General features: G+C 43.0%; 1 protein-coding gene across 1 annotated transcript; it reads right to left on the bottom strand.

Moving 5' to 3' along the window:
* Positions 1-199: 199 nt before the first annotated feature.
* shisa8b (shisa family member 8b) lies at positions 200-25173 on the bottom strand. Its single transcript, XM_041029258.1, has 4 exons — positions 24515-25173; positions 12727-12851; positions 3444-3557; positions 200-747 (listed from the first exon to the last, which is right to left on the bottom strand). Exons 1-4 carry the CDS (start codon positions 25171-25173, stop codon positions 200-202), a joined length of 1446 nt encoding a protein of 481 aa, XP_040885192.1.
* Positions 25174-27256: the final 2083 nt, after the last annotated feature.

Here is a 27256-nt window from a genome sequence, read left to right as displayed (position 1 = left end):
GGTTCTGCTACGCTGTTTTTCTCACTGTTTCCACTTATTAAAACACCCCTTTTCATCTCTGAAATCTTGACATGTCTCCCAGTTTAATATCTCTCATGTGTTGGGCCAACTGTCCCATACTCTGGCATTTAGCTGGACACCAAAGCCTTTTGTAAGTATGTGTAACATTGCAGCAGGCCGCTCTCTGAGGCACAGGCACTCAGACGGTCACCTCAGTCGTACTGTGGGTGGAGTAGCTCTTCTGTCTGGTGTGGTGGTAGTAGGAGGGTTGAGAAGGGTGTTGCCCCTGGACATGCTGCCCCTGCCCCGTCCCTCCTCCAGCTCCTCCATACATCCCTCCATAGGGTTGGCTAAAGAGATCCGGCATATTCTCTATGCTCTGCTGCCTGCGGGTCGAATAGCCGTGTCTCCGGGTGGAGCTGTGCAGGGAGGAGGAGGTGTGGCCCGGGGCAGAGGTCTGCCTGTGGACGTGGCGGCCGGTTGTCTCCCAGGCTTTGAAGGCTGAGCTGGAGAGGAGCGGGTGCGTGGTGGTCTTAGGGAGACGCGAATGCTCCAGATGGCTGGAGGGGATGGAGATGGACAGGGGGGCATGGAGGTCGTGGTGTGACGGCAGGGGCTGGTGGATGTAGGACTTCTCTTTGGGCTGCACCGGCACAGGCTGGTGGAAGGCAGGAGGTGCCACAGGTTGGTAGTGAGAGAAGTCCATGAGCGGGAAGCTCTTGTAGTAGCTACGAGACGCACTGTCCGCTGTAAGGAAGAGAGTGGAGACAGTTTGTGATCAGGAAGTTATAGGATGATTTTGGTTTAATACTTTCAGTGTAAGTAGAAGTTTTACTTTAATTTACTGTACACTCTGTTTGAATCCTTTAACAATCAGGCCAGTAAAGTAAACACACACTATGTTTGGCCTCTTTAAGCTTGTTTATACTTCAGAGTCATTTTCAATTTGTCGCAGTCTGATGCAGTTCTGAGTCACACATGCAGAAGCAACCTAAAATGAACTGTCAATGTACAAACACAGAGTGTGTCAGTGCAGGAAACACTGACGACTGAATCACACTTAATCCATGATGCATTTATGTGAGGACCTCCCGGCTCCAACCCGTCAGCAATGTCAGCTTCATTTGCTCCTCGAGGTATTTTACAAACTTTTAAAGGGAGGTCATGAAACTTTGAAAAGAGGAAATTACACATTCTTCTTCTTACAAGCAAAAACTTGAAATCAAAAGAACTAAAACTCAGTTTAATACACTGTTTGGTAACAGAATGATAACCGCTGTGTGTCTTGCTTGTGCCCAGGACAAAACGAGCTCCAAAGACCAGACTGGGTCTCTCCTGGTCTCTGTTTCCCCTCTCTTGCGCAGTTGTTTCTGTCAGAGGACACGTGTTGTGTTAGGCTTTTATTCAAACGAATAAATGGACATTAAAGCCAGGTGGCAGCGATTAGTGGCTGTGTTTGCCCCGACCCCCCCCCACTGCAAACCACTTTGTCAAGGAAAATTAGGAAGAGTGCCTTGTGGGTAGGGTCACTTTAAACCACCAGATGTACAGAGAAAAATTATATTTTTGTCACATTACAAATAAATTGGAAGTAAATAACACTAAATGAATGGAAAGATAATGTATAGGGAGAGCCAGAAGAAGGTGAAAGAAGGTCAGGATGGGAGGCAGGATTTGAAGAAGATCAAAGGGGAAAGCTGGTGATTTAAGTATTTCCAATTGGTGCATGCCCTCAAGGTGAATCGTGGCGGCGTTCCTCTTGTACTGGGAGACAAGAGGGCAGGAGGCAGGGAGCACGGGGAGGAGGAAGAATAGACCGAGGACTGCAACGGAGATGATGGAGGGAAAGGTATGTGTGTAAGGATGTGGAGACATAGCAGTAAAAGTTTATAAATACCCTCGCCCTGAGTCCAGAGTGTGCACGTTTATGTGTGTGTGTGTGCCGTCTAAGCATGAATGTCACAGAGGATTATTTAAATAAACTGAGGTCATCGCTGCTAGCTTCATGGCCACGGTAACCTTGTTCTTGTGTGTGGTTTCATCATTTTTAGAAATCTGCATTTGTCAGTCTCAGTCTGAAATTAAGGACCCGTTGCTTCAAAAATTACCATGAATTTTGTGGTCGGTGTGTGGCTGCATGTGCCATGCAAAATTTGGAAAACTGGACAGGTGTTGCAACAGTAATTAAAGAGGGGCAGGTCTAGCTAATGGTTAATTATTGTTTTAGTGCCCTTGAGGAAGTCACCTTACCTCTGAAGCTAAATCGTGTGGATCTGTAGAGGCTTTAAGGCAGATCCCGAGTGTAAAGTATAGTGTGTAAAGAGAGTTGTTGCTGGAAAAGGGTGCTCATGGTCCATCAACTTTCCACGTACAGTAAATGTAAAAAAAAAAATCTACCTTGACAGGCAGTGATTTGCCTCTGGCTCACTGGTGGAGGATTGTTTTGTTCTAATGGGATGCCTGGGGTTGGATGCAGTTCTGTACACTATTACACCCCCTACTATTCAAGGACAGCAGCGTGTTTGTATGTGTGTGACCTTTGCCGACATGAAACGATGTGTACAGTCACCTGGTTAAAAAAAAAAAAAAAGAACCCTCCAGCCTCTTGTCCAGGCTGTAGTAACTTCACTGTTACATCATGAAACCCCTGCAAAACCACATCTGGAGGCATCAGAACAGTGTAGAAAGACACCGAACAAACAGTGACCACAAGTACAACGTTAGTGAAGGTGAGAATTATGACATTTAGGAAAATTGTTAATAAAGAAAATGATCTGATAGGATGCATCTACCAATCACCTCTAGATTTGTTAGTGCGCAAGTCAGATGTCTAAGTATTTCTTCTAGCTATGCAAAGAATATGTAATATTTATACTTAAAAAGTTCTCATGTTAGAAATGATGCTGAAAAAAATTTTCCTTTAAGTTCTCAGTTACCTGTCACATAGCTTTCATAATGTTTGCCCCAGTAGTGTCTTCCTGCCCCAGAGCTCCCAGAAGCTGTGTTACATGAAAAACATGTATGATAGAGCTTTGTCCTTGGCAATGGCCTGCGCTGTCTGATCAGACTGTACAAAAATATTGCTGTACAGTGACGTTAGCTCGAACAAAATCACAGTCTGCTTGATAATTTTTTAAAAAAACAACAAAGATTTGATAAAGAATTATTTTGCTTAGAAACAGTGAACACGTGGAAAACCCCAGGTCAACATCTATCCTTCAGTAACATTTAGAGAAAATTAACATTAACCAATCACAACACAGTGTTAGACAGGAACGGCGTGAGCTCCTCTTTAAGATCAAGTCCCTGTTTGCCAAGAGGCACAAAGGCCCTCATCGTCTGACAGCTCCTGTGCAGCCATCCTACTGTACTTTAAAGGTTACTGTATCAGTTGGAGTCAGCATCATTTCGTGTGTGTGTGTGTGTGTGAGTGTCCGACTTACCGACGGCTTTGAGGGAGGTGTATTTGTTCAGTCCAGCTGTGCTGTGGTTACTGTGCGGGTGTGGGAGTCCTTGTCCGAACGGCCCGTAACCCGAGTTATTCAGATGGTACTGTTCTGGAAGGAGACGGGCAGAAAGAGAGGCACAGTCAGTGAGAGGTCAGTATAGTATCTTTTAAAACAAAAGCAATATACTGAACTTTTAGAAAGTGTCACACAACCTTCATATTCTTTTGAAGCAAAAACAGTTCAGACCAGAGTCCACATCCTGTCTCATACTGGACCTAAAATTGATGTTTGTCTTTTTCAAACACATACTTCATTAGTGTTTTAAAGATGATGTAACTGTACAATTTAAAAATACTGGTAATGAGCCGTGGCTGGATTAGCATGCCCTGGAGCAGAAACAGGCTGTGGGCCCTCCTGACCAACTGCTCCTTTCACTCGCTCCACTGCTCGTACTTGAAAATGAGCGTGTTTATCGGATTATTAGTTTTGGAAAGTTACAAAAATTGTTGCATCTCCCACTTAATTTCAGCATGCTGTGGGAGGATGGGCTTTCAGACGCAGTTCGACTATCTGACAAACATTTTGTTTAAAACATGCTGACACGTTAAGGGGCCCCGGTGCACCGAGAGTTGGCTTTCGAAGCTGCTAGGCCATTAAACATCTGTGCCCAGCGAGTCAGTGATTTTGCTCCTTTCTCCTTATGTTTTGCCTCACACCTTTTCTTTTCACTCTCACAAGCAAAAGACCGTGTGCTGACAACGCCAGGACAAAACCACAGCTTCCAGTGCCAGTTTCACCTCAAGAGACAATTTGAACAGATTTTCAGTGCTATGAAAGGGATTGGCTGATTTGTTTTGTTTGTATTTCCTCCATGATTTTTGGATTAAAACACAGAACACTAGTTTCTAGTTATTTCTCTCACACATGTACATGCATGTTAGAGGTGGCTTCGCCATCAACTTTAAGCAGGTCTGCTTGGCATGTGTGTGTGTGCTGAGAATCTCTCAGGTAAGACTGTGAACTGTGGAGGCGTCACACAAATGCTGGATTAACAGGAGTTAAAAAGCGTCTCCCCGAGGCTGCTGACTTTGGGTGAGGCTGCAGCCCCGACCCTGACGGCCGGCCAGTCTCATGCTAAATGAACTGAGGTTAATGAACAATGGAACAAACTAGCCGAGAGAGTGAAGCCCTGGCTATTAGCATTAATGAAGTCCACTGATGCAGCCAGCGCACTTGATGTCAGCCCCGGGGACGGACGAACACACAAGAATCGCTCACGAATGTTCACACAGACACACACACACACATACACACACTCCCAACAACATGCTTTATAAGGTCATGTGGAAGAGAGAAACAAGATCAGTGGTATTAAGCATTTTAGTGTTTTTATTTATTCATTTTTTGGAAAACCATCTTTGGCATAAAAAATGTGTAGTTTTGTGTGTGTGTGTGCATGTGTGTCAGTGCCTGTTTGTGTGTTAAATTGACATATCTTTTAACTGAATGAAACAGTAAAGCGTATTGATACGCTTGCCAATCTGATTTGCCATGCACGAGTCAAATCTGTTCGCACATGACTGTGTGCTTGCGTGTGTGTGTGTGTGTGTGTGTGTGTGTGTGTGTGTACAGCACAGTGTCACACAGAGAGAAACACAGCATCAAAGACAGAGGATTTCATCACATCTGTGTCTGTCAGTGCTGAGAAAGAGGTGTACCCAGCACCAAGTTCTGAATGCTAATCACTGCACACACTCATGAAGGAGACGCACAGAGTGTGTGTGAGAGTCCTGTGTGATTTCGATGGTGAACCCACAGAGAGAGCTGGTGAAAGAGAGAGAGAGAGAGAGAGAGAGAGAGAGAGAGGAATAGGGAGGATGGCAGGATGTTCTGGTGGAATAAATTAGAAAATGACGCTGAAGCCGGGGGGTGGTGGTGGAGAAATGTCAGGAGTTAGTCTCTGCAGTAACAATATTTACACTTACAACTCTGAGCCTGCACCTTAATCACTGTTCACACACACACACACACACACACACACACACACACGATGCATATTACAACATGTGAAACATCTCACTACCTAATCAGCTTAAATGACAGTGCACAGCCCATGGATAATTATGTACGTGTGTGTGTGTACGTGTGTGTGTGCGTGTGTGTGTGCGTGTGCATGCGTTGTGTGCAGACACAGGAAAATCATCCAGTGTAATCCAGTGGTGCTGACCTCTCAGCATGTGCCAGATTAGTGAATTATGAGGAAGAAGTCCTTTTCATATTGTCATCATCATCATCATCACCATCATCATCACTATCTTCATCACCTACTACCTTCTTCTCATCATCATCTTCATCCTCTTTTTTTCTCCCAATGACGCTCATTAAAGTCACAGTGAGTAACCAACAGATCACGAAGCACTGGTACTGTGTGTTCAATGGTTTTCACGATAAGCCCAGTGGTCTCTGAAGTCTTCTCTGTGTGTGTGTGTGTGTGTGTGTGTGTGTGTGTGTGCAAGCCAACACATAAAACACTAACTGAGGGAATTAGGAGAGGTTCTGATACAGGGTTGTAGGTTTTAAGGCTCCAGCATGGCTGCATATATTAATTTCTCCATTAGGCACACACCATGTGAACGTCTGGCATCGGGATCTTTTAAGCGCAGAACAAGAGGGCAGGAATGCTGCTTAATGAGTTATGTAAGATCTTCTCTCTCAGTGGGAATCGCAGGCAGTGTGTGATTAAGGTGTACAACAGCAAGATGAGGCTTCCTCTGCCTCATCTGACTAAACGATGAGTTCTTATTAGTCCATCACAGCAGAGAACAATGTGGTCCGTAGGTCAGGTGACCACAGGTTTGTGCGAGTGTGTGTTACTCCTGCATAGTACAGAATATTACATTACATAAAGATCTAAGTTGTCCCACTCTGACAGGTGAGTGAATGACACAGTCCTAGGAGGAGAAGAAGAGAAGCTAATTGACAGTGATGTGAGTTTTAGTTAGATCTAATACCAGTCAGTTTCAGCATCTTAGTCGAGAGAAACCCTGGATAGTTTAGCCTGTTTTAGTAAAAAGTTAGAATTAGAACATGAGTTTACTTTTAGTCCAAAGGATGAACATGCTCAGATGGCGTCTGGTCTGCTATTAATAATTAAGACATTAATTATTAATAACAGCAATGCTATGCAGACATGAAACATTCTCTGATTAGCAGATTTTGAGATGAAAAGAAGCAGGGTAAATTTTTGTCTCATCATGCGAAATACTGGGTTATCAATAAAATAACGAGCGCAGGCTCACAGTGAGCCAAGATTCTGTATGTAGACTTCCCAGTTTGTCTAGAGGCAGTTGAGTTTTAGCAGAAGCACTAATGATGCAGAGGCAGGAGGCGGGGACAGTGAGACGAAGATTCGTTTTCAGGTCAGCAACTTAAGAGGAGTTAAAGTTTTTAGGAGGAGTTAAAGGAGCTTTTGATGTAATGGGATTCCTCTTTTTCTTTCTCTCTCTCTCTCTCTCACACACACACACACACATACACACACACCTATACCATCTGCCTGCAGTTTTCACTGGCGTGCTATTGTGAGTGCTCATGACCGTGAAACACCGAGAAAAAGCAGGGAGGCCAGCACATACTGTACATGGTGTGTGTTTTGCGTATAAATGTGCATCTCTTAGTGTGTGTGTGTGTGTGTGTGTGTGTTTGTGATAAAAAGAGCCTTAAGTGCCACGGGGGACGTGATAAAGGAGAGAGAGTGCATTGCGCGGTGTCTGTCATCACCAAGATGAAATGTGAAGGTCCCTCTGTGTGAGGAAGAGCGACGGTACGAAGAAGCTCAGAGTTCAGAGCCGAGAATAAAGTGAGGCAGCGGAGTGCGTGCCACGTCTGTCATCAGTGAGATCATATGTGAAAGTCTATTTCATTTCGAGTCAGAGCAGACAAACATGACCCTCTCACACCCCTCCCATGTGCTCTGCAGTCCTCGCTCTGCGCGATCTTGCTGAGTTGGTCGTGCACATTCATACCAAGAGCACTCATTTACAAGAATGAGTAGTTTGACTCTCATGACCCCAGGAAAGAGTTAAGAGTGCGGGAAAATATTTTTTGAGGAGGCGAGTGATCAAAAAGCAACTCTTCTGACAGCTTGGGTAAAAACGAAAAAAGAAAGGAGAGATGCGAGAGAGGAAAGGGTGAGATTTGTGTTACAAACAATGATTTGTTACCGGCTCACACAACTTCTGCAGTCGTCTTTGATAAATAGGTCATCACTTTCTGCTTCCAGCTTTCTCTCTGCATTGACTCATGTCTGTTGGAGACTTTTCGACCAAATATTTGCCTCCTGTCCTCAGTTAACATCAGCCGCTGATGGCTCATTCTAATCTCAGAAACTGTCCTGGACTTTAAAGATATGGGACTTGATGTTTGTTTGATGTTTGTGGTCTTTAAAGTCACAGTGAGTCTTTAGTGTCAGTAATATGATGTATTTCTGCATGAAATAAAATATGGACACCTTTTACTATGATAGTGCAAAGTGAGCGATTTTGATATCAACATACTCAAAAAGTATTTTTTGACACATATTTGCATTGTAATAAGAGATAAATGAAGAATCAACATGAAATCCACATTTCAATGTGTCTTTAAAGCAAGTCCACACAACGTTATTGCGCTGTTATCACAACTACGGCACAGAATCACAAAGCTCAGAAACTAATTCAGTCTTAAACTTTTCTAAAACTTGGTAACATTAGCCACCAGGAGCGACTGACCAGACCAACACCAAGTAAAGCTGTGTTTTATTACTAATGAATTAAACTTTTCATTTGTAAGAGGATGATTTTGTTGTTACATAATGTGGACTTTAAAGTGAACATCAGCCACAGAGAGGCAGCAGGCCTTTTAACACAATCTGCCTCCAATCAGTTCAAATGTGTTCAGCTGCTCTGTAGGTAATGAGCATTACTTTTTCCAAAGGCCACTGTCTGCCATCTTGTCTACAGTGGAAAAACCAATACTGTTCATCTGTTTTCTGTCCAGGCAATCTATGCAGTGTTCCACTTTGCCCTGTGGCTCAATTAGGGAATATTTTACATTTTGTATTTGCATCCTCATTCGGTGTGTGGCAGCTTAAATTCACAGTCCTGGAAAATACAAATAAAACAACTCCCTCAGAGTCCAGACTCCTTCAGGAGTTTCTTAGGGTGAACAGAGGATGGAGATCTGGGACAGACGGCGGTGACTCATGATCCGAAGCGCTCACGTGCCGACCCTCAAATGTCAACCTGTTGAGTTTGCTTAAAACAATGTTATGACCAAAAGGACGACATTTGTACGCAGCTTTTAGGTGACAGACAGTCTTCAGGCAAAAATTCCCAATGGTAACTTTTTTCTTCTCAAACAATAACTGTCAGAGTGTGTTCATGTGATACAATGAGGACTTTTGTTTTGGTTTTATAGGCACAAAACTGCCTGCTGCACAATGGTGTATTATTTTGTTCTTTGCTGTCTGTGTTTATTGACCACAGAGCCAGTGGACATTTTCCTCCTCTGGGAAGAAACAGGTGCAATGTGCATAAATATGGGAGACATTAGTATCAACAGGTATCATCACCCACACTGATTTCTCTGCCAAGTCTCCTGCCTTTGATGACTTTCACTTCACATTAAGGAATGGACTTTTTTTCCCCACTCAGTAAACAGATTGTGCCACATGCTGCTTCATTTGCAACAGTCCTCCATGTGTATGAAAAATGTCCAGTAATTTTAGGACATCTGAGCCCCCCCAGAGACGCCTGGGTGACAGTGTCAATCTGTAAGCAGTGGGTGGTTCTCAGCAGAAGGAGATTTAAAATTCCCCCATAATGGGGCTGGAGGTGTGAGGAGGCGACTACCAAAAGAGAAAAATACACTTCCCAGTAACAACAAGTTTGTTGTTGATTAGATGTTGTGTGTTCTTAAAGCCAGGGTATACTCAAAATATTGTCACCTACGGGTAAGCCTACGTTCAGGAATAAACAGGGCTAAGCTAACATTAGTTGTTTGTCTAAATTCTGCACTCCCAATTCAAAAGGCAATACCTGCATTAATGTCACCAGAGCAAATTTACAGACATGATTTACAGTACTTATTTTCTGGATTGCCACAGTACAAGGTGTGTGTGCATTTTATTTTGAAAAGTGTCATGACTTGCCCCTAAGGGGGCTTTTTTCTGAACCCTTTTTGTTATGTTTATAACTCTTTTGTGGACATTTTCAGAGTCTTGTTTAATTTGCTAAGTTTTGTTTATAGTTCCTGTTTTATTTTGAAACCATAGCCCTTGTGTATCTTGTCTTGTTCTACTTCCTGTCTTTGTCTTGTTTCCCTCCATTTGTGATTGTCTGCTCCGCCCTAATTGGTTTCACCTGTTGCCCATTGCCTTGTGTTTTAAGTCTCGTCGTTTGGCTGTGTTCTTGTCAGTTTGTCTGTGTCCATGCCCGAGTCTGTACCTGAGTCTGTGTCTTCCCCGCGTTCATTCCCGTACCTGTGCCTTGCATTTTTTCCCCACCTCATGGACTTACCTTGGCTAGAAACTTTTGTGTTTTTGTTTAGTTTTGTTCCTAAGTGTTTTTCTCCCATGTGGATGATTTTTGGTTGTTTAAGTTTTGTTCCCTTGCCCTGGACTCTTCCAGTGATTTTGGTTTATTAAAAGATTTTTGGTTTACTCCTTTTGCTTCTCTTGGGGGTTATTGCGTTTGAGTCCAAGTCCTTGCCCCCCCCCCCCCCCCCCCCCGTGACAAAAAGTAGCCGTGGTAACCCGTTGTGCGGCCGTGACACAAAGTTCTGCAGATTTTTCCTTCAAGCAGAACAAGCTGCTAATTTAAACACACTCACGATCAGCCAGCAGAGAACGTGTTAGCTGCTGAGATCCACTGATATGTGTCCATTAATATTTATGCTCTGATAACTGCAGGGCCATGAAGTTCTGTAGTATCTGAACATTACCCAACAACTACTTAGGTTACCCAGTGAGGTGAACCGCTTTAACTCCCATCTTTTATTCACTCCATCAGAGCCACATGGATTTCTTATGCACGTTTTCTCACTGTGCTTCAGGCTCTCTGGTCACAAGCAAAAATTTACTCAGCAACTCTCAGACAAAGTAGTAGTAATAAGGCAGATTTGCCCCCCCCCCCAAAAAAAACCCCACATCTGTTTAATGTTAGTTCCATCTAGTTAATTTGTTGCTCTTTTCAAGTGTATAAGATCAATGAAGCACTCTGGATTAAAGTGTCCACCTCATACAGTATGTCCTATCAACTCATTAGCAGTGTGTGAAATTCTACATAGGAAGATATGAGAGATAGACGCTGCAGGCGGCCTCTCACATCAAACACTCCTCCCTTCTCCCTCCCTCTGACACACAAATCCACACAGGGACACTCACATGCATGCAGACACACATGCACAGTCAGCTGCTCTTTTGCACAAGCCAAACTGGACAACAGACAGTGATACTCTGAACCCTGTCATATGCCTGAGTGGCACACACTTGGTGGAAAACTGTGTCACCCAGCCTGGTGTATCTGGATGTATAGAAAATATATGGAAAACAGCACATGCTGCCTGCTTACATTAACATACTAATTAAGCAGTGTATGTGAGTGTATAGTGTAGTGCACCAGTGTTGCAAGTGCAACAAGCATATGTTCTGCTTACAAATGAAGATCCTCTGTTGTTCTCTGTCTCTTTCATTCTGTCCTCTACCTAAAAATGTCTCAGTCATTGCTGATTATGTGTAACACTCTGGGCTGCGTTTGACTCTTTTCAGACTTTTTCAGTACATTTCACACCAACTGATTTTCAGTGGGTGCTTCCCCGATTTTAATCTCTCTGCAGAGAGTCACAAAATATAATTTGATCTCATGAGGTTAGTGACTGTCCTCATGGAGGCAGATGAAAACTCTGCTTGGGCAGTTTTTTTTTTTTTTCTTCCTCTCTCTGTTAGGGCGTCATGATCATTTGATTTTAAAAAATAACATACTGTAATACAAGCATTTGGTTTGTATATTCATCACCATCATCTGCCAACAGTGTTCAATACAGTGTTTTTTAAAAAAGACAGCTCGAACCAAACAATCGGCTTGAGAGGCGGTGTAGTAATCTGAAGGTTGGGAAAGCAGGACTGTGACTGAGAGCTCGGCTGTTTGAATCCCTGCAGTTGAAATATCTGAGCAAAGGAATGAAACAAGACTCACTCCTCTGCCTCAGCTCTATGAAGGATGCGACCTTGAATAAATAAGACACATAAGAGGAGCCTCAAACGAGAGATCATCTGCCAGATGAAGTGAAAGTATGTGTGGGTGAGAGGTAAAGCAAGAGGGAGGTCTGTGGGAAAAACAAGAGTGACAGAGGAAGGTAAAGGAAGTGAAGGAGTTTTTTTCCTCTTCTGCTGTCTGTTTCTTACTCTGTGTTTCGTGTGTGTGTTATTTTGTACAGTACAAGTGTGATGCACCTGACAGACAAGAGGAAGAAAGTTAAGGATTGTTTGTGCCTGTTTGGTTTATGTGAGAGAAAACATGGTGTAAATTCACTTGTCCCCAATTTGTTGGGAAACTCAGGTAATTTGATATTTAACAGCAATAAATAGCCAGTTCTGAGTTTTTCACCTTCTTCCCTACATTATTTTACTTTTACATTTATATTATTTTTTAGCAAACAGAGCTTTGAGGATTTTATTTGTGCCTGGAGGATTCACGTGTTGGATATGTGTTTTGTTTTCTATTTGACGCTTTCAGGTTTTTTTTAAATCATGTAAAATGTTCTCCAGTATCCTGGATAAACCTAAATGACAGTGAGATCTCAAATTTGAACCTAAATGTGAAGGCTGTGCCTTTTCTTGGGGTGATAAAATCACATTCTAAAAACAAAGCGGTCTTACTTACATTTATGGGATTTAAGTTTGGCCTCTGTTTGCACCAAAATCTGTAGGAATTTTATGAAAGTTTTTATTTTTGAATGTGTCAAACCTACTTTGAATGTATGTGTTGGTCCTGTAATAAACCAGCCCCAGCACCCTGCACTAGATAAGCGGGTTTAGACTATCTATAAATAATGGTCGACAGGCGTCTCAAGCACAATTTTACTAAATTTTTCTCACTCACCCCACACAGAGATTTTCTACTGCAGATAGAGGCACGTATATTGTATGTTAGTCTGAATTCACCTGTGTACCCTTGTGCATTTAGTGTGTGTGTGTGTGTGTGTGTGTGCATGTCTGAGTGTGTGTCTCAGTACCCACCACTCCTGCTGCGCATCATCCTGGCTGAGATGCCGTTGGCTCTCCCTCTGCTGGGCGAACTGGCCGTGGTGTTTTCCACCGAGCTCACCTCACCTCCCTGCTGCTTCAGCAGGTCCGTCAGTGTCCTGGAGACAAACACACACACACACACACACACACACTGGCTGTAAACTGGCACTCGACTTGTAATTTGAGCTCCACTGCTAAACCAGGTTAAAGTTACACACATACAGACAAATATATTTATTTTTTCTTTTAAAATAGTGACAGAGGAAGGAAACACTGTTGACAACAGGTGCTTGACAGAGTTGTCAGAGTGTAATGCAATAAAAAAAGACGTCAAGACATTTTGTTTCTTATTGTGTTCACACAGTGAAACACAAAGGAGACACACCGTCCTCTGTCAGCTGTGATCTCAGAGTTAAAACACTCAACAGTGGAATGATAACAAATCAAAAATTCAAACAGAAACTTGTGCTGAAGAAATGAAACAGGAGCTTTGCGTTTAAAATGATGAACACCTCGGTCTGTGGCAGCCATTTTCTAGACTGAACAAGAATGACTGGCAGACAAAAAAAGAAAACTCCAGAGTCCTGATTCCTTCAATTGACAGTGTCTGAAAAGAAGTGTCACCCTGCAGCTTGGAAATAAAAAAAAAAAAGATGTGATAAATTGTTGATATTAGAGTATCTGCACAGCCTGATCCTATAACTCTGTCAGTCAGTGAGTGAATCAGACAAACACCATCTGTTCTCCTCACAGATGTGTTTTGTTGGACAGATGTGTTTTGTTGGTCCCCTGAGAGGACTCTTCCCCAACAGCTGGAACCCCTGTCTGCACACACACCCACAAACACACTCACATGCTGGCAATTGATTCATCCCCTCGTCCCAGGAGAGGGTGTGTTCGCTATCTATGTGTGGAAGTGACCTGTGTGTGAATGTGTGTACTTTTCCTTTTTCTATGATTCCTGCCTACCTGTGTGTTTGTGTGTGGTTGGGTGTGGTATCAAGTATGAAAAGAGGTGGTGCTGTGTAAGTTAGAATTTTATAGAATATTGTGCAGATGTGATGACCCTGTTGTTGGCTCATATTGAATTTGGCCTTTGTCTTTATCTGTTTGAGACCCTGTTTCATGATGTCATGTAAATCCAGTTTTGCATTATCATATCGCAAAACATTTGTTTGTTGAGTTTGTCTGATAAATTATATTATATTTTTGTCTTGTGTACTTTATCTATACATATTCTTCTAACATCCGGCTCAGGAATCAGGGATTGTTGTCCATGCAAAAATCGGATAAATAGCCTCAAGTCATACTGCTTGAGTCAGCGCGGGTTTGTGCTGGACTACAAGTCTGAAAATGAGAAAAGTCTGGAGGAGTTAGAAACAAAATAAGTTATCAAACCTCTGCAGTCTGCTCTTCGTCTGTGCTTAAGGCTCACAGCTCGAGGCTACATTAGGCGGTACGAGCACAACACTTTTGAATCCCTGACCGAACTGTCAACAGTTGAGTTGCATTGTGGGTAATGTGGGTGACAGGATTTGACAAGGAAGACGAATATGTGAAATAAAACAGATGATAGCTCTGGTTCTCTTTTAAGACAAAGAACTGCATTTTGCAATTTACTTTTTTCCCCACTTGCATTTCATGGCCAATATCCAGTTACTGGTTTTAGTTGTGTCAGTTTTTTTTTTTCTTGCTGAGGAAACATTTCTGTAAAAAGTTGCTCATCACCACGTGTTTATGTGTGTTTTGTTCAGTGTGTGTGTGTGTGTCCTTTAGGATGAATTCCAGGCAGCTGTGTGTGGCTGGGGGCCTCTCGGCTGCTCGACATATGGGCAAGATTTCTCGCAATATGGTCGTGTTTGGACTCAGGGCTTGTTGTGTGTGGATGCAAGAAATGCAAATGAATGAATGAGTGACAGCGCACCACACACATATGCACACAAACACACTCTCACTCACACATTCCTGTACCTCCTTCTTCTAAGATGTTTCATTCATTTCATTGATTTACTATCAGTTGAAGACAAACACTAACCTAGCGCCCCCCCCATCTCTTTCCCAAAGCTGATGACACCTCCCTTCCTGCCACACACACACACACACACACACACACACACACACACACACACACACACACACACACACACACACACACACACACACACACACACACACACACACACACACACACATATGCAGGCGTACTCATCACTTTGAATAAACACTTTTCCTCTCCCTGTGCATTTGCTGAATTTACAGTGTTGATGGTATTCGCTCCCTTGATCAATAATTCAAACACTGGTGCCTCCATTCTGCTAACGAAGCTCATGTGTTTAGCCCCCCACTGCCTCACAGACACTCACACACATACACACAGGTACACAACACACAAACAAAGAAATGACTGACCTGGCAGCAACAGCTAAGGGCAACTTGTTCACACTCAACCTGCCAAACAGAAAAGTGATTCCCTTTGACCACCTCTCTGATCATCTATACACTGTCTGTAGGTGTGATGACGTGTGAATAACAGGGTCACGGATGCCAAAAAGTGGGTCCAGCACTTGGACTTTGTTGATGGCCTGATGCTGATTTGGTGCCAGATATGATAAAGCTGCTTGTTTTATCAGCTGCAAGTTTCTCATGTAGACAAATTGTATGTGTGTGTACAGTTTGTGCGTGTTTTTTACGTGCATGACCTTTGAAGAAGAGTAAATCCACCCTAAGACATCATAACTCTGAGCTACAGCCACAGCTACTATGTTTCTGCTCCTATTTGGGGGGTGGGGGGGGGGGGGGGGTTAAAGGCATTCTGGGAAATGTAAGAAATCATAAGGTAAATATAAGTAAATGTGACATGTTAAATGAAAGACCTCACCAAAAAGGTAAATTACAATAAAAATAAGACCCTAAAAAAAATCCCTCATTAATCTTGCAGTGTTGAATTTACCCTCTGAAGCTGCGTACGAAATACGTGTCACGAGTCACGTTCTATTTCTGAGATCTCATTCTGTAATACAAAATCATATTCATTCATTCAAATCAATTCCGATCTTAATCATCTTATTGTCAGTCCTTTTATACACAGTTCATGGCGTGTGTCTTTGTGAAATTGCGCATTAGATTATGACGCAAAATTTGTCCCCTTCTGAACATTTGCATCACACAACAAAGGGACTTTAAACGCCTCCTGATCTTTCATCATCTTCTGTGAAGATTTAAATCACTTTCTCTCTTCTTCTTTCCTTGGTTTTCAATTCTTTTTCCATTCAGTCTTCTCATTCTGTCTCTCTCTGCCCCCTCCTCACCTCAGCACAGCCCTAAATCTGTCTCTTTCTTTTCGCCCTCCTCTTTAAACCATACCGTTTGTCTCCCTCTCCTCCAGTCTCTCTCTCTCTCTCTCTCTCTCTCTCTCTGTCTCTGCTCCTCATCCCCTCTCTGACTCATTGCCGTGCAGCGCCTCGGGCCTCCACACACTCTTCTCTTGGCTTGCCGCTCAAACAACTTGCTGATTTGGACTTTTAATCTGCAACAAAAAACTGCACCTGTCTCCAGGCTATGTAGTGTTTATAGAGCGTTGGCTGAGCTTCATGAGAGTTTGTGCGGATGCCTTTGAAAGAGTGAAGATGGCCGCGCAGCTGGTTAAAAGATTAAGACTCGCAGGGTGGGGGTAGACCGACAGAAATAGTCTGCGGTGGGTGGAAATAATTCAATGTAAATCAGTGGTATTATGAATGAACAGGTGCAGATTTCTTAATAAACTGCTGCCTGAACCAGTTTATATACTGCTCCAGTTTTAAACATTAGCTTATTAAGAGGATACAATCAGATGAAAAAAAAGAAAATTAATCAATTAAAATTTAACTACACTTAAACACCAGAATCAAATAACTCCTCTGTATGCTTCATCATACTCACTCACTTCTGGGTTTGTGGTTACGACACATCTCTACCTACAGTGAGCAAAATGTAGGATTCAGATATAATATATGCAAGCGAGACCTTAATCTTCAGAGAGCACAATCCAACAACAACAGCTGGAAATGCTGCAAAAAGGTTTTTGCATGTTTCTCCAACCACAATCAGTCCCAGGAATTTATGGACTAGTAACTGCAAAATTTGAGACACAGTCAACTAATTCTCACATGTCTCACATTCTCAAACTGGATGGAAATGCTTGCGGAAATACCCACGCTTCCCCTCATAACATTATCCGATCCATGCTGTGAGCCCAGGTCAAGTCACAGCTTAGTAGACCAGTTTCCACTTCCACTGGACTTTGTTAGCCTGATTCAGGTCCCTCAGTCAGTGTCCACTCTGAGACTAAATGTTGGAGAAGTGGGCTGTAATATTAGGAAATGATTCCTGTTTTTATGTGACAGCCTACAAAATAAATCCTCATATTGTTCTTTATCTCTAAGGCTACTGGGATGGGATATACAGTAAGATACACATATATTCCATGAGTTACCTTCAGGTTACTTCTCTTATGGCTCTTTATTACTCAGTAACATGTTACATAACATTGAGATCTGTGAGAGCATCGGTACCTCCATGTTCTCCCATCACATTACAGCCACAGTGAGATGAGACTTTGCTAATGTCCTGTAACAACCAATCCCCCACCCAGATCACCCAGATCAGTGCACACACTCAGTGATTAGTTATAACTAATATCACAATAACCTCTCTCTGTCTGCCTCTCTGCAGCATTGCTCCATTGATTGTTCTAATGTATAATGTCCTGAATACAGTGAGGCTTGCGTTTACATTCAGGACATACAGTACAGTGTGTGTTTCCTGTGCATCCTCATGTTCAGTCAATGCCTTACTGCACACATTATTGATCCTGTCACTGCACACGGGGATAGACTTTTGTCGTTTTACCTCTGGGCCTCTAGTGATTTCAAAATTGTATATGTATTTATGTTTTTATTGTTGTGCCATTGTCATCCTGGTAATTTGGATTACAGTTTTGCACCACTGGTTACACATCAGTGGGCATTTTTCTACCACCCATGTAACCCATGTCACCATCCGTCTCCTAACCAAAACCACTTTCCAGTTCCTAGACATCATTCTTCATGTGATTCATCTATAAAAAAATAAAACCTTTAGATAATGCACTGAAAAAGGAAAGCAGCTGTGGCTGATATCTCCGTGTCACGATCTCTGTCTTACTCCTCATCTCTGTCTTACTCCTCATCTCTGTCTTACTTACTCATCGTTTCCTCTTTTCATCAAAGCTACAGTTAAAACCGGCTTTGCTGTCACTGACGATTACTGATAAAGAGTGAGAAGATGACAAGGCACATCTTAAGCACACCACAGACACAAAATCGTGCACAAGGACATGAGGTGTTTTGTGTTTCTGCCGTGGGTTGATACCTCTGCTCTCACATCTACATTTTTATCATTAGCATTTTAAGCATTTGAATAAACTTGGCACCTGTACTTTTGAGTCAACATTAGAAGTCTGACAATTAGACATGATGAGGACAATGTGACACACTTGAAAGGTCCAGAACAGTGATTAAATGAAGCTTGAGGTGAGACAATTTTGTCAAACATGTGGTAGTAGACACAAATTTGAATCTGAGGTGAAGTGAAGCTATGTAAAATCAGTCTGTATCAAACACTCATTTAAAAACAAGTTACATAATTATATTTTCTGCTTGCTTATGTGCTTTTTTTCATGTAAAACACGGAGGTGGAGCATTCACACCAACATTTACATATGACTGCTCATGTCTTAGTAGAGAACTATAGCATGCATAACAAATACGATTAATGATGACCCATATGGTGACTTTTTTTCAGTCTACAGCCTACATAGCTATATGTGGGTTATCCAGCTGTTGACAGGAGTGTTTGTGGTTTTATGTTAAACAAGCTAACATGTAGCTTTTCCCTCGAGCAACAGAGGTTGCCATATGTTATTTTTCTTTTTTTTTTTCAGCCACACAGTAAAGAAAAGTGATGTGGCTCTGTTGTGATCTGCTTTCCGTCTGACACAGAAGCATCCAGGTGATATTTCTTCGTCCAGCTTCTAAATGGAAGAACTACAGTTTTGTGCAAAAAGTTTTCAAGGATCTTACAGAGTTATCTCAGTTGATTTTAGCTGTTAGTTTTCGTGCCTAATTTGAAGCTGGAGACAGATGGCCCATTAGAAATTTGGGAGAAGGATGAAAAAGAGCTACTGGGGCCCACTCACTGTGAGTCTGCTGGTCTTATGAACTTCACTTTTGACTGATATGGGTTTGACTATGACATATAAAATGTTCATCTTGGAATGAACTATTTTGAACAGCCTTAAGATTTGAAATGCCACCTTCAAGGCCTTTCAGCCAGATGTCAACAATTTCAGCTTTACCCTGCTGAACAGACCAACAACAAAGACAAACACAATAACAGCACACAGCCAAACCCTTGAGTCGGTGGGTGCCGACCCACATTCGAGTGTGTGTGTGGGCCCAGTGAAGCCTGGCAGGACTGAGGAGGAGCAAGTAGAGGAGGAGAGAGGAAGGTAAAGCAGCTGGAGGGGGAACATTGTCACATCTGATCCAGCCAGGAAGCTGTCAGCTTACATGTCCTTTCACTTTGAGAGTAACGGAGGGAAGCGGTGACGCAGGCACATACGTGTGCGCACTTTAACACATTTACTTGTAAGCATACACAACCATGCAGCCGTGCTTACACGCACACACACTGGCGACAGGTGGGAGGTGATAGACAGTGACAGCTCAGCCCTGGAGGTAATCAAGAGGCAGGAGAGACGGAGGGGAGAGAGAGCGGAGCAGGAGACGAGGAAACTTTCAGGAAACTCGATGAAAACTTCTGCCTTTTTCAGCTTCTTAGTGGAAATGTACTATAGCTCATTAGAAAGAAACAGGATAGTGCAACACAAGAGGTGTGTTTATTATCAGGTGTGTTGACGTACACATACGTGCTCCAACATGTACATACTGCACATCAGAGTGTACATGAGGTTATGCCAGGAGCAGCCATATTATTGTTTTAGGCAAAATGCTCCTAATTAACATATTTCTGGATTTGACTTCACCACAGAATATTTTCACATTGATTTGACTGTTTTCACCTACGCGTGTTGTTAGTAGGATCATATAGAGAACATTATTCACATGATACTGTGAAACTAATAAACTTGTCTATACTAAATCAACAGTACACGAAGGCTGTACAACTCAATCGCTGTCAGTAGAAGAGGATAACATTGCAAATCCCCGTCCATCAGGATTTACATGGGATTGGGTCGGATTTACTTAATGTAATCACGTATTTGTAGATGATTGGCCATTTGTATAACCTACAGAGGATCAACAGATGAAACTTAACAAGGACAACTCTTCCAAAACCAGACTGAGTTACAAGACTGATATGCTCTGTGGTCTCTCAGGTTTATTCTGAGAGAGAAGAAATGGAAAGGCTAAAAACCCAAAAACATCTGGATAGCAAGATTTACTTTAGGTTGTGATTAGTGTGATTACTAGTGGGCTCATTGATGGTTGGTGTATATCAGTAAGCACGTCAGGTTGTGTAAAATCTCCTGTGCTAGTGTACATCCACTCCTCTTCGAGCATAATTTGCTTTGTCATTTCATCTATTTCTATAATTCATTATCCACCTCTAGTTAATGTTCAACAGCTTGTACAGCTGCGGCACATCCGCAAAACCCATTTATTAACAACTTAACACAGGCCTCTATTATTGCCACCCTCCTCCCTCAGAGGACAATTTTATTCAAATTACTGTTTTAATTGTTATGTGCCATATGAAACTGCAGACTGTTGTAATGGAGGAAACCTCGATTAATGTCCCGCTCAGTTGTATGTCTGCAGTCCTGATAGCTGATTAAAATCTCTTCTCCCTTTAACGGAGACTTAATCACTTTCTAACAAGTCATCAAGTTTGTGGTTATAAATGTAAGTCATTATAAAGGGTCATGACTTTCTCACTTTCTAATAAGACATCAAGATTGTTGAAGGAGCTGTCAAAAAGTCAAAGGGGGTTATAATAAATGAAGATGTGATTGGCTAAACTTTTTAGTGATTTATAAAACATTTAAGGAAGTATTGACATGAATAAAGCCTTGTAAAGTATATTGAATAGAACAGTGGTGCTGGTAAAAACACAGCCTTAAAGATCTAGAGACAGTCTTTAAATGTTGCACTGTTTCAGTGCTGATGTACCTGGTGCAGATGTATGATTTCACAGCTCAATAAAATTGCACCAGTTTCTCAAAAAGGTCCAAACTGTCCTTGCAAATCACATCAACTGGCCGAAAATGCCCTTGAAATATAAACCATAATGCCACATCCTGGTGTCGCTTTGATGTGTGTGTGTGAAAGACAAAGAGAGAGAGGGTGGAATGGAAAAGTGATTGCATTTGTTGCACATGGTGACAGCCCATATGTATGTCCACACTGTATTGAGTATTGCTTATCTGTCTGCCTTAAATCAGGGCAGAGCAGTCAAACCCTTTAAATGACAGTGCCCTTCATTACATAACATGATAACTAAAAAGCCCACAGCAGTGCACACACACACACACACACACACACACGGCAGACAGATGACATGCAAACCCAGTCAAACATATAGATCTATCTGTATGTAGCAATGATGCCAGGTGAAAACCTTGTATGCACAGAAAATCAAAAATAATATTCTCGCTGTTAGAGGCAGAATGATTCTGATCCTTATTCCAAAGGTTCATAACTAAACAAAGTTGGGAATTTGATCTAATATCTGAATATTTTTTGTATTGGTCTAATAATTGGAGTTACAGGGTTGCTGGGTTACACAAATGGCCAGACACATACATACATGTACACACACTCACACATGAATGCACTCACTTGCACTTGCCCACAATTGCGCGCACGCACTCTCCGTTTGAACCATGTGATCGTCACCATGTTGGTCCTTGGCCTCTCACACTTGTGTTAGGTGGATGTTGCACTGCAGCACATCCCGACTCCTGGCTATCCTGACCTCTCGCTGTGGTGATCTGAACCGTGCTCACGCAACCTAAATGCCACCACTATCATTCTTGTTGTTAATTGAACTATAAATCACTGTGAGTGTGTGCACGTGTGTGTGTGTGTGTAAAATCATGAAGGTCATCAGTGTTTGTTTACTCTCTCGGTGTAAAGCCAGCCCCTCTCCAGTCGAGGCCTTTCATTAGACGTGACATGTATGACCTAAGGCGGTACTCTCCGTTCCCCTTTTGTTGGCTGAGGATTAGCGCAGCCTGCGAACCACACTGAACCTGGTGTGGTTGGAAGACGCGGAGCTGTATTGGAAGGTGTGTGTGTGTGTGTGTGTGTGTGTGTGTGTGGGAGCAGGGTAATCTGAGAGGAGGATCACTTTGGATTTTAAGTTTCAAAGCTGATTTGGGAGAACTGGTGGGATTTCACAGTATTAATCACCGCATGCTTGCAGGATGTTGAGACGGAGAAATAGAAGAAGAGTGAAAAAAGACAGGTGCACGCCAGAGTTTGATGGCTGCAATGGCATGAGAGCAAAGTGCGAAAGTTGCCTTTTGTGTGGTGCCACTTTAAAATCCAACTCTAAAGTGGGTGGGTGTATGTACATATTTATGTATTTCACCCCATGAAGTCTGTGCAGTACATGAGGTCTTAGTTGCACGCTCACTTTTGGACCAGGGATTTATGTCAGCAGGCTAATAGCTAAACGAGCGTGCAGGCAGAGCAGTCCAGAAACGGTAAAGCTGTAATCTTGGTGAAATTTGTTTAATCTCAAGGAGGAGCGGTAATCTTGTCGAGATGGGCTCACAGAGGGAGGGTGTTTATGCAGCGGGAGTGTTTCTATTTCAGTGAGGTGCTACCCTGCAGGAAAAATTAATCATGGCTGCGTGTTATCCGCCAAATGAGTTTTGCAGCTCAGGTTAATGGAGAGACGCACAAGCTGAGCTGCTGGTTGATGGAGAGTGTGGCTGCCTGTGAGTCCACTTTCTCAATTATAATGGCAAAAAGAAACCACTGAAAAAAAAAAAAAAAAAAAAAAAAAAAAAAAAAGAGAAAGCAAAGAGATGAGAGGAGAGGACAAGACATGTAAGTTGTGACACTGACAGAAAGGACGGGAGTGCATGAGAGAGAAGGGCTGCGAGGCGAAAGAGGTTTGAATAAAGATGCGAGTGGTTGAAACTGACCCCTGTGTCACCTCTTTGGGCCCCAGAGGAAAGAAAAAAGGGATGAAAAGAAAGAGGAGGGCTGCAAGAGAAGGTAAGCAAAACAGAGGGATGATAGCCGACAAAGAGGGACAGAAGCGACATGGAGGGAAGCGGAGGAAGAGGACTTCAAGGAACACCAACAGGGTGGTTTGTGTCAGGGAAACTCAGGAAGAGAGGAACGAATGGCACGTGACGAAATGGAGATTCATGGAAGGAAACGAGATCAAAAACAAGGAGCTCGGAGAGATAAGACGAATAATCACTAGATAGAGAAGAGAATGAGGAGAGGCAGCGAGCGAGGGGCTAGATAGTTTGGGATGAAAGCGAAGAGATCTGAGCCCATGCTGTGCGCCGTTTGCTGTAATGATTTCCTGAGGCGAACAGATTGAACCCTGGACCACGTATTTGACCCAACTGCAGTGGGAGTGTGTGTTTATGTGTGTGTGCGCATGCTTGCATGTGTGTCTGGAGAGCGAGGCGTGAAGTGCTAAACTGTGAATGCCTAACATCTTCTTTACACACAAGTTGTGCGTTCATTAAAGTGGGATATAATCTGTTTCTCAGCTAATGGAGGCAAAATGTGAAGACAGCCCGGCCCATTAATAATTTGTTGTTCAGTCCAAAAGTGTAAGAAGTGATTTGACTCGTAGTAAAACCTTACACGTGAGGCAGAATGGAAAGGAGGAATCCTTGTACAGCAGCACAAAGACATTCCCTCTTCAAAAGTTCTTTAAACACCTACTGCAGCAAATCTTTTTTTTTTTTTTTCAATTTTTTTTGTTTATTTCAAATATAAGTCATGCTTACAAGCAAAGCAAATGGTACACAAGGGGTGGAATACAAAATGATGTGAGAAAGAAACCAAAATGGCAAAAAAGGAGAAACAAAGAAAAAAAACCACAAAGAAATAAAACAAAGAAAAAAAAAAGAAAAATTAGAAACATGTCAAAAAAATTATGAGCAAAAACAAAATTAGGGCATGACTTATATGTGAGTCTGGTTGTATACACATGTGAACTTCTACTTTACAGGTGTAGTCCCATCAACACAACACTGACAGAATATAATTTGTCTCTGACCCTTTGTTGTGTTCTGACAAAGTGATCAGCTTCTTTGGAAACACCTACACAGGTTGGAACGAGCTGGTCAAACCTGGTCATGTGTTGTTGGGCAACACTTAGAGATTCACTGTATACATGCATGCAAACATACACATATGCACACGTGTGTTAGTAGACCTACGAATACACATTCATTGTTGGAAGTTGTAAATTCCAAGCTGGCAGGTTTTGTGTTAACATGTTGAAAATCTTAAATTTCTTACTTTTTTTTTTTGGTCTCTTTCCTTTTGGTGTGACGTCAGAATTTTCAACTTTCCAGCACACGCATGCAGAAACACACATACGTGCATTCTCAAACACACACAGACATAAATGGCACACACACTCACAGACTTTTATTCACCTCTATGCTTATATCTAAACTGTATAAGAAACGTCATCAACACAGACTGCCTTCTCACACACAGACACACACAGTTACACACATCCTTATGCTCCTCACCTGGAGTTGAGATCAGTGTGCGTCGACCCTGCTCCTCCTCCTCCCCCTCCTCCTCCTCCACTTCCTCCACGGCTCTTCTCCAGGCCCAATTTGGTGAAGATTCCCACCAGCACCATGATGGCCACCACTCCACAGATGATGTAGACAATGAGGTGTGTGCGGTCCCGGTCCTGGTCCTCCTGGCCTTCGGTGATTGTGGCCACAGGCTTGCCCGTGTTGGCCCAGATGGGCGTGTCGTAGTTGGAGCAGATGCTCTGGTCCAGCCGCTGCTGGCGGAACTGGCAGCAGAAGCGGTAGAAGCAGGTACCGCAGCAGTACAGGAAGACGCCGGCGTTGCAGTTGAACGGCGGGTCCCACTGACCCATCACGTCGTAGTAACCCTGGCAACGAGTCCCGCCGGCTGGAGGGACATCCTCATCGTCTGCGTCTCCACCACTCGTCGGAGTGGACAGTCCCGTCTCTGGAGGGGTGTTTTGGGTTGTCTCCACGTAGCTAGGGGTCGTCTGGTTGGCCAACGTGGTGGGGACGATGAACTGGTCGCCTTTGGCTACTGTCATCGTAGTGAGGGATGGGTCCTGGGTGAGGGCAGGCTGAGTTATAAGGAAGGAAAAGAAGAAGAAGAGGAAAAGGTGGTAGGAGGAAGAGTTGGTGGCTGCCATGCTGCTGGGAAAGCCAAAATGGCCAATGTCCCACCTGCAGGCTTCAAACAGGAAGGAGACAGAGGGAAGAGTGTTAAACACTACAGGCCACTGAAGATGCTTTTATACAACACAAGGTACAAACAGTGTATTTCAACCAACAGAAAATCTATCATTTGCTCTCAGTTTTCATAAAGTTGCTTCTGTCGAAGCCACATCGCCACAACAATAACTCCAAAGCAAACTGATTTGCAGCAGGCTCCTATAAAGACTCCGGAAAAATTGATTTTAGCCTGAATGTTTAAACAGATGATGTATCTATTGATCTCACATACTTATAGAATCGATAATGAAAAGAGGGCAGAGGACGTTTTAAACAGGTCAGTCAGAATCACTGTTGGTCGGTCATCACACAGCGAGACATGATCGTCATGAGACTTTTTCATGTTAAAAAGAGCAGCTTAAAGCAAAGAAGAGAAATGACTTCTTTGTGTTTTAAGTGAGATTTATGATTCATCAGAAACAAAGAGAAATGCAGAAGAGTAAGTGCACAAAATTGCACCACATGTTCCTTCAAAATAAGAGCTTATGTAAAATTTTTGTAGCTTTGAAAGAGCACAATAAGGCACAATAAAACATAGATTTAGAATTATATGTTGAAAAAAAAATCACTGACTCACCTTTTTCCTCTTTGCAGTCTGCACACAGTCGACCTTCCTCTCTGATTCTTCCCCAAAGTTCAAGGGCTAAAAATTCCCTCTAGAAATATCCACAAACTTTACTCAGCAGCATTTTCTTCCCCCCGAGTGTCCCTGCAGTTTCCTCTTTTCCTCATGTGTTCTCCATCATTAGCTGTGGGCTTGATCCAGGGGATTCAACAAACACAAAACGACACGCTCCTCTTATCCTCTTCGCCCTCCTTTCCTCTCCCCTCTCGTATCACCTCCTCCTCTTCTTCTTCTTCTTCAGTGCTGGCAGGTGTGAGTCCAGACCGGTCCAGGACTGTTATGATCTTGTCCTGCCAGTACCCGTGTGTGCTCTGTGTTGTGTGTGCATTTATATGTATGTGCGTGTCTGTGTGTGGATGAGAGAAATTAAGTGAGTTAGTGAGAGTGTGTGTGTGTGTGTGTGTGTGGCTGCACTGAGCGCTGCAACAGTTCAGGAACCAAATGAGATCTCCTCCTTTGTTTACCTCCCCTCAGTGCCAGATCGACAGAGAGAGAGGGAGAGAGAGAGAGAGAGTGTGTGTGTGTGTGAATGTGTATGAATGTGTGTGTAACTGTGCGTGCGTGTGTGTGTGGGGGGAGGGGGGGGCGGCAGTTATCCAGCTGCATCTCCCATCATCCCCACAGGAAAAAAGCCTGGAAGGAGAGAGGAAAGAGGAGAGATGGGAGATAAAAAAAGAGGAGGGGAAAAGTAAAATGTGGACTGTAACTGAGGGATGAATCACTTTTTGAATCATTTTTGTCTTTTTTCTCTGTGTGTGTCCATTTCTTTTTATTTGTATGTGTGTGTGTTGCTGTATGTCCAATATGTTTGCTTGGCTGACAGAGGACAGTCAACATCTGCTGCGGTCACTCCTGCTCATCATCTACTTATCGCACCCCCCATCCCTGTCTGCCTCCTGCTTTTTCTGCAACACACACACACACACACACGTGCATGAGCATTACCCCTTCCTCCCCCGAGCCCCTTATCTCCCCCTTTGCCATCCTTTCTTCTCCCGTCTCTTAGCGTCTCTTCCCCCTCCTCTCCTGCGCCTTGGGCATAGATAACACACTTGTTTGCAGATTTCTGTGTCGAGTATGTGCATGTATGAGTGTGTGTGTGTGCGTGTTACCATGTGTGTGTGGTGTGTGTGTGTGTGGTGTGAGCGTCTGTTTGCGTCAGAAAGATTCAGGAGTAAGCAGGGTCCAACTCCAGCTTCGCCTCTTCTTTTGTTTAAATCCCAACCTGTGCTGGAGATGCAAAAACCAGGAGCTGAGACTGGCACACACAGCTAAAGACTGCAGACACACACACACACACACTTTCGTACACACATGCATGCACATACAAACACACACCAGACCCACACGGACAAAAAACAGTACACATGTACATG

Source organism: Toxotes jaculatrix, chromosome 21 (genome assembly GCF_017976425.1).
Source record: "Toxotes jaculatrix isolate fToxJac2 chromosome 21, fToxJac2.pri, whole genome shotgun sequence".
In the NCBI taxonomy this organism is placed as follows: domain Eukaryota; kingdom Metazoa; phylum Chordata; class Actinopteri; family Toxotidae; genus Toxotes; species Toxotes jaculatrix.
This window is presented reverse-complemented; position numbering and strand designations above follow the sequence as displayed.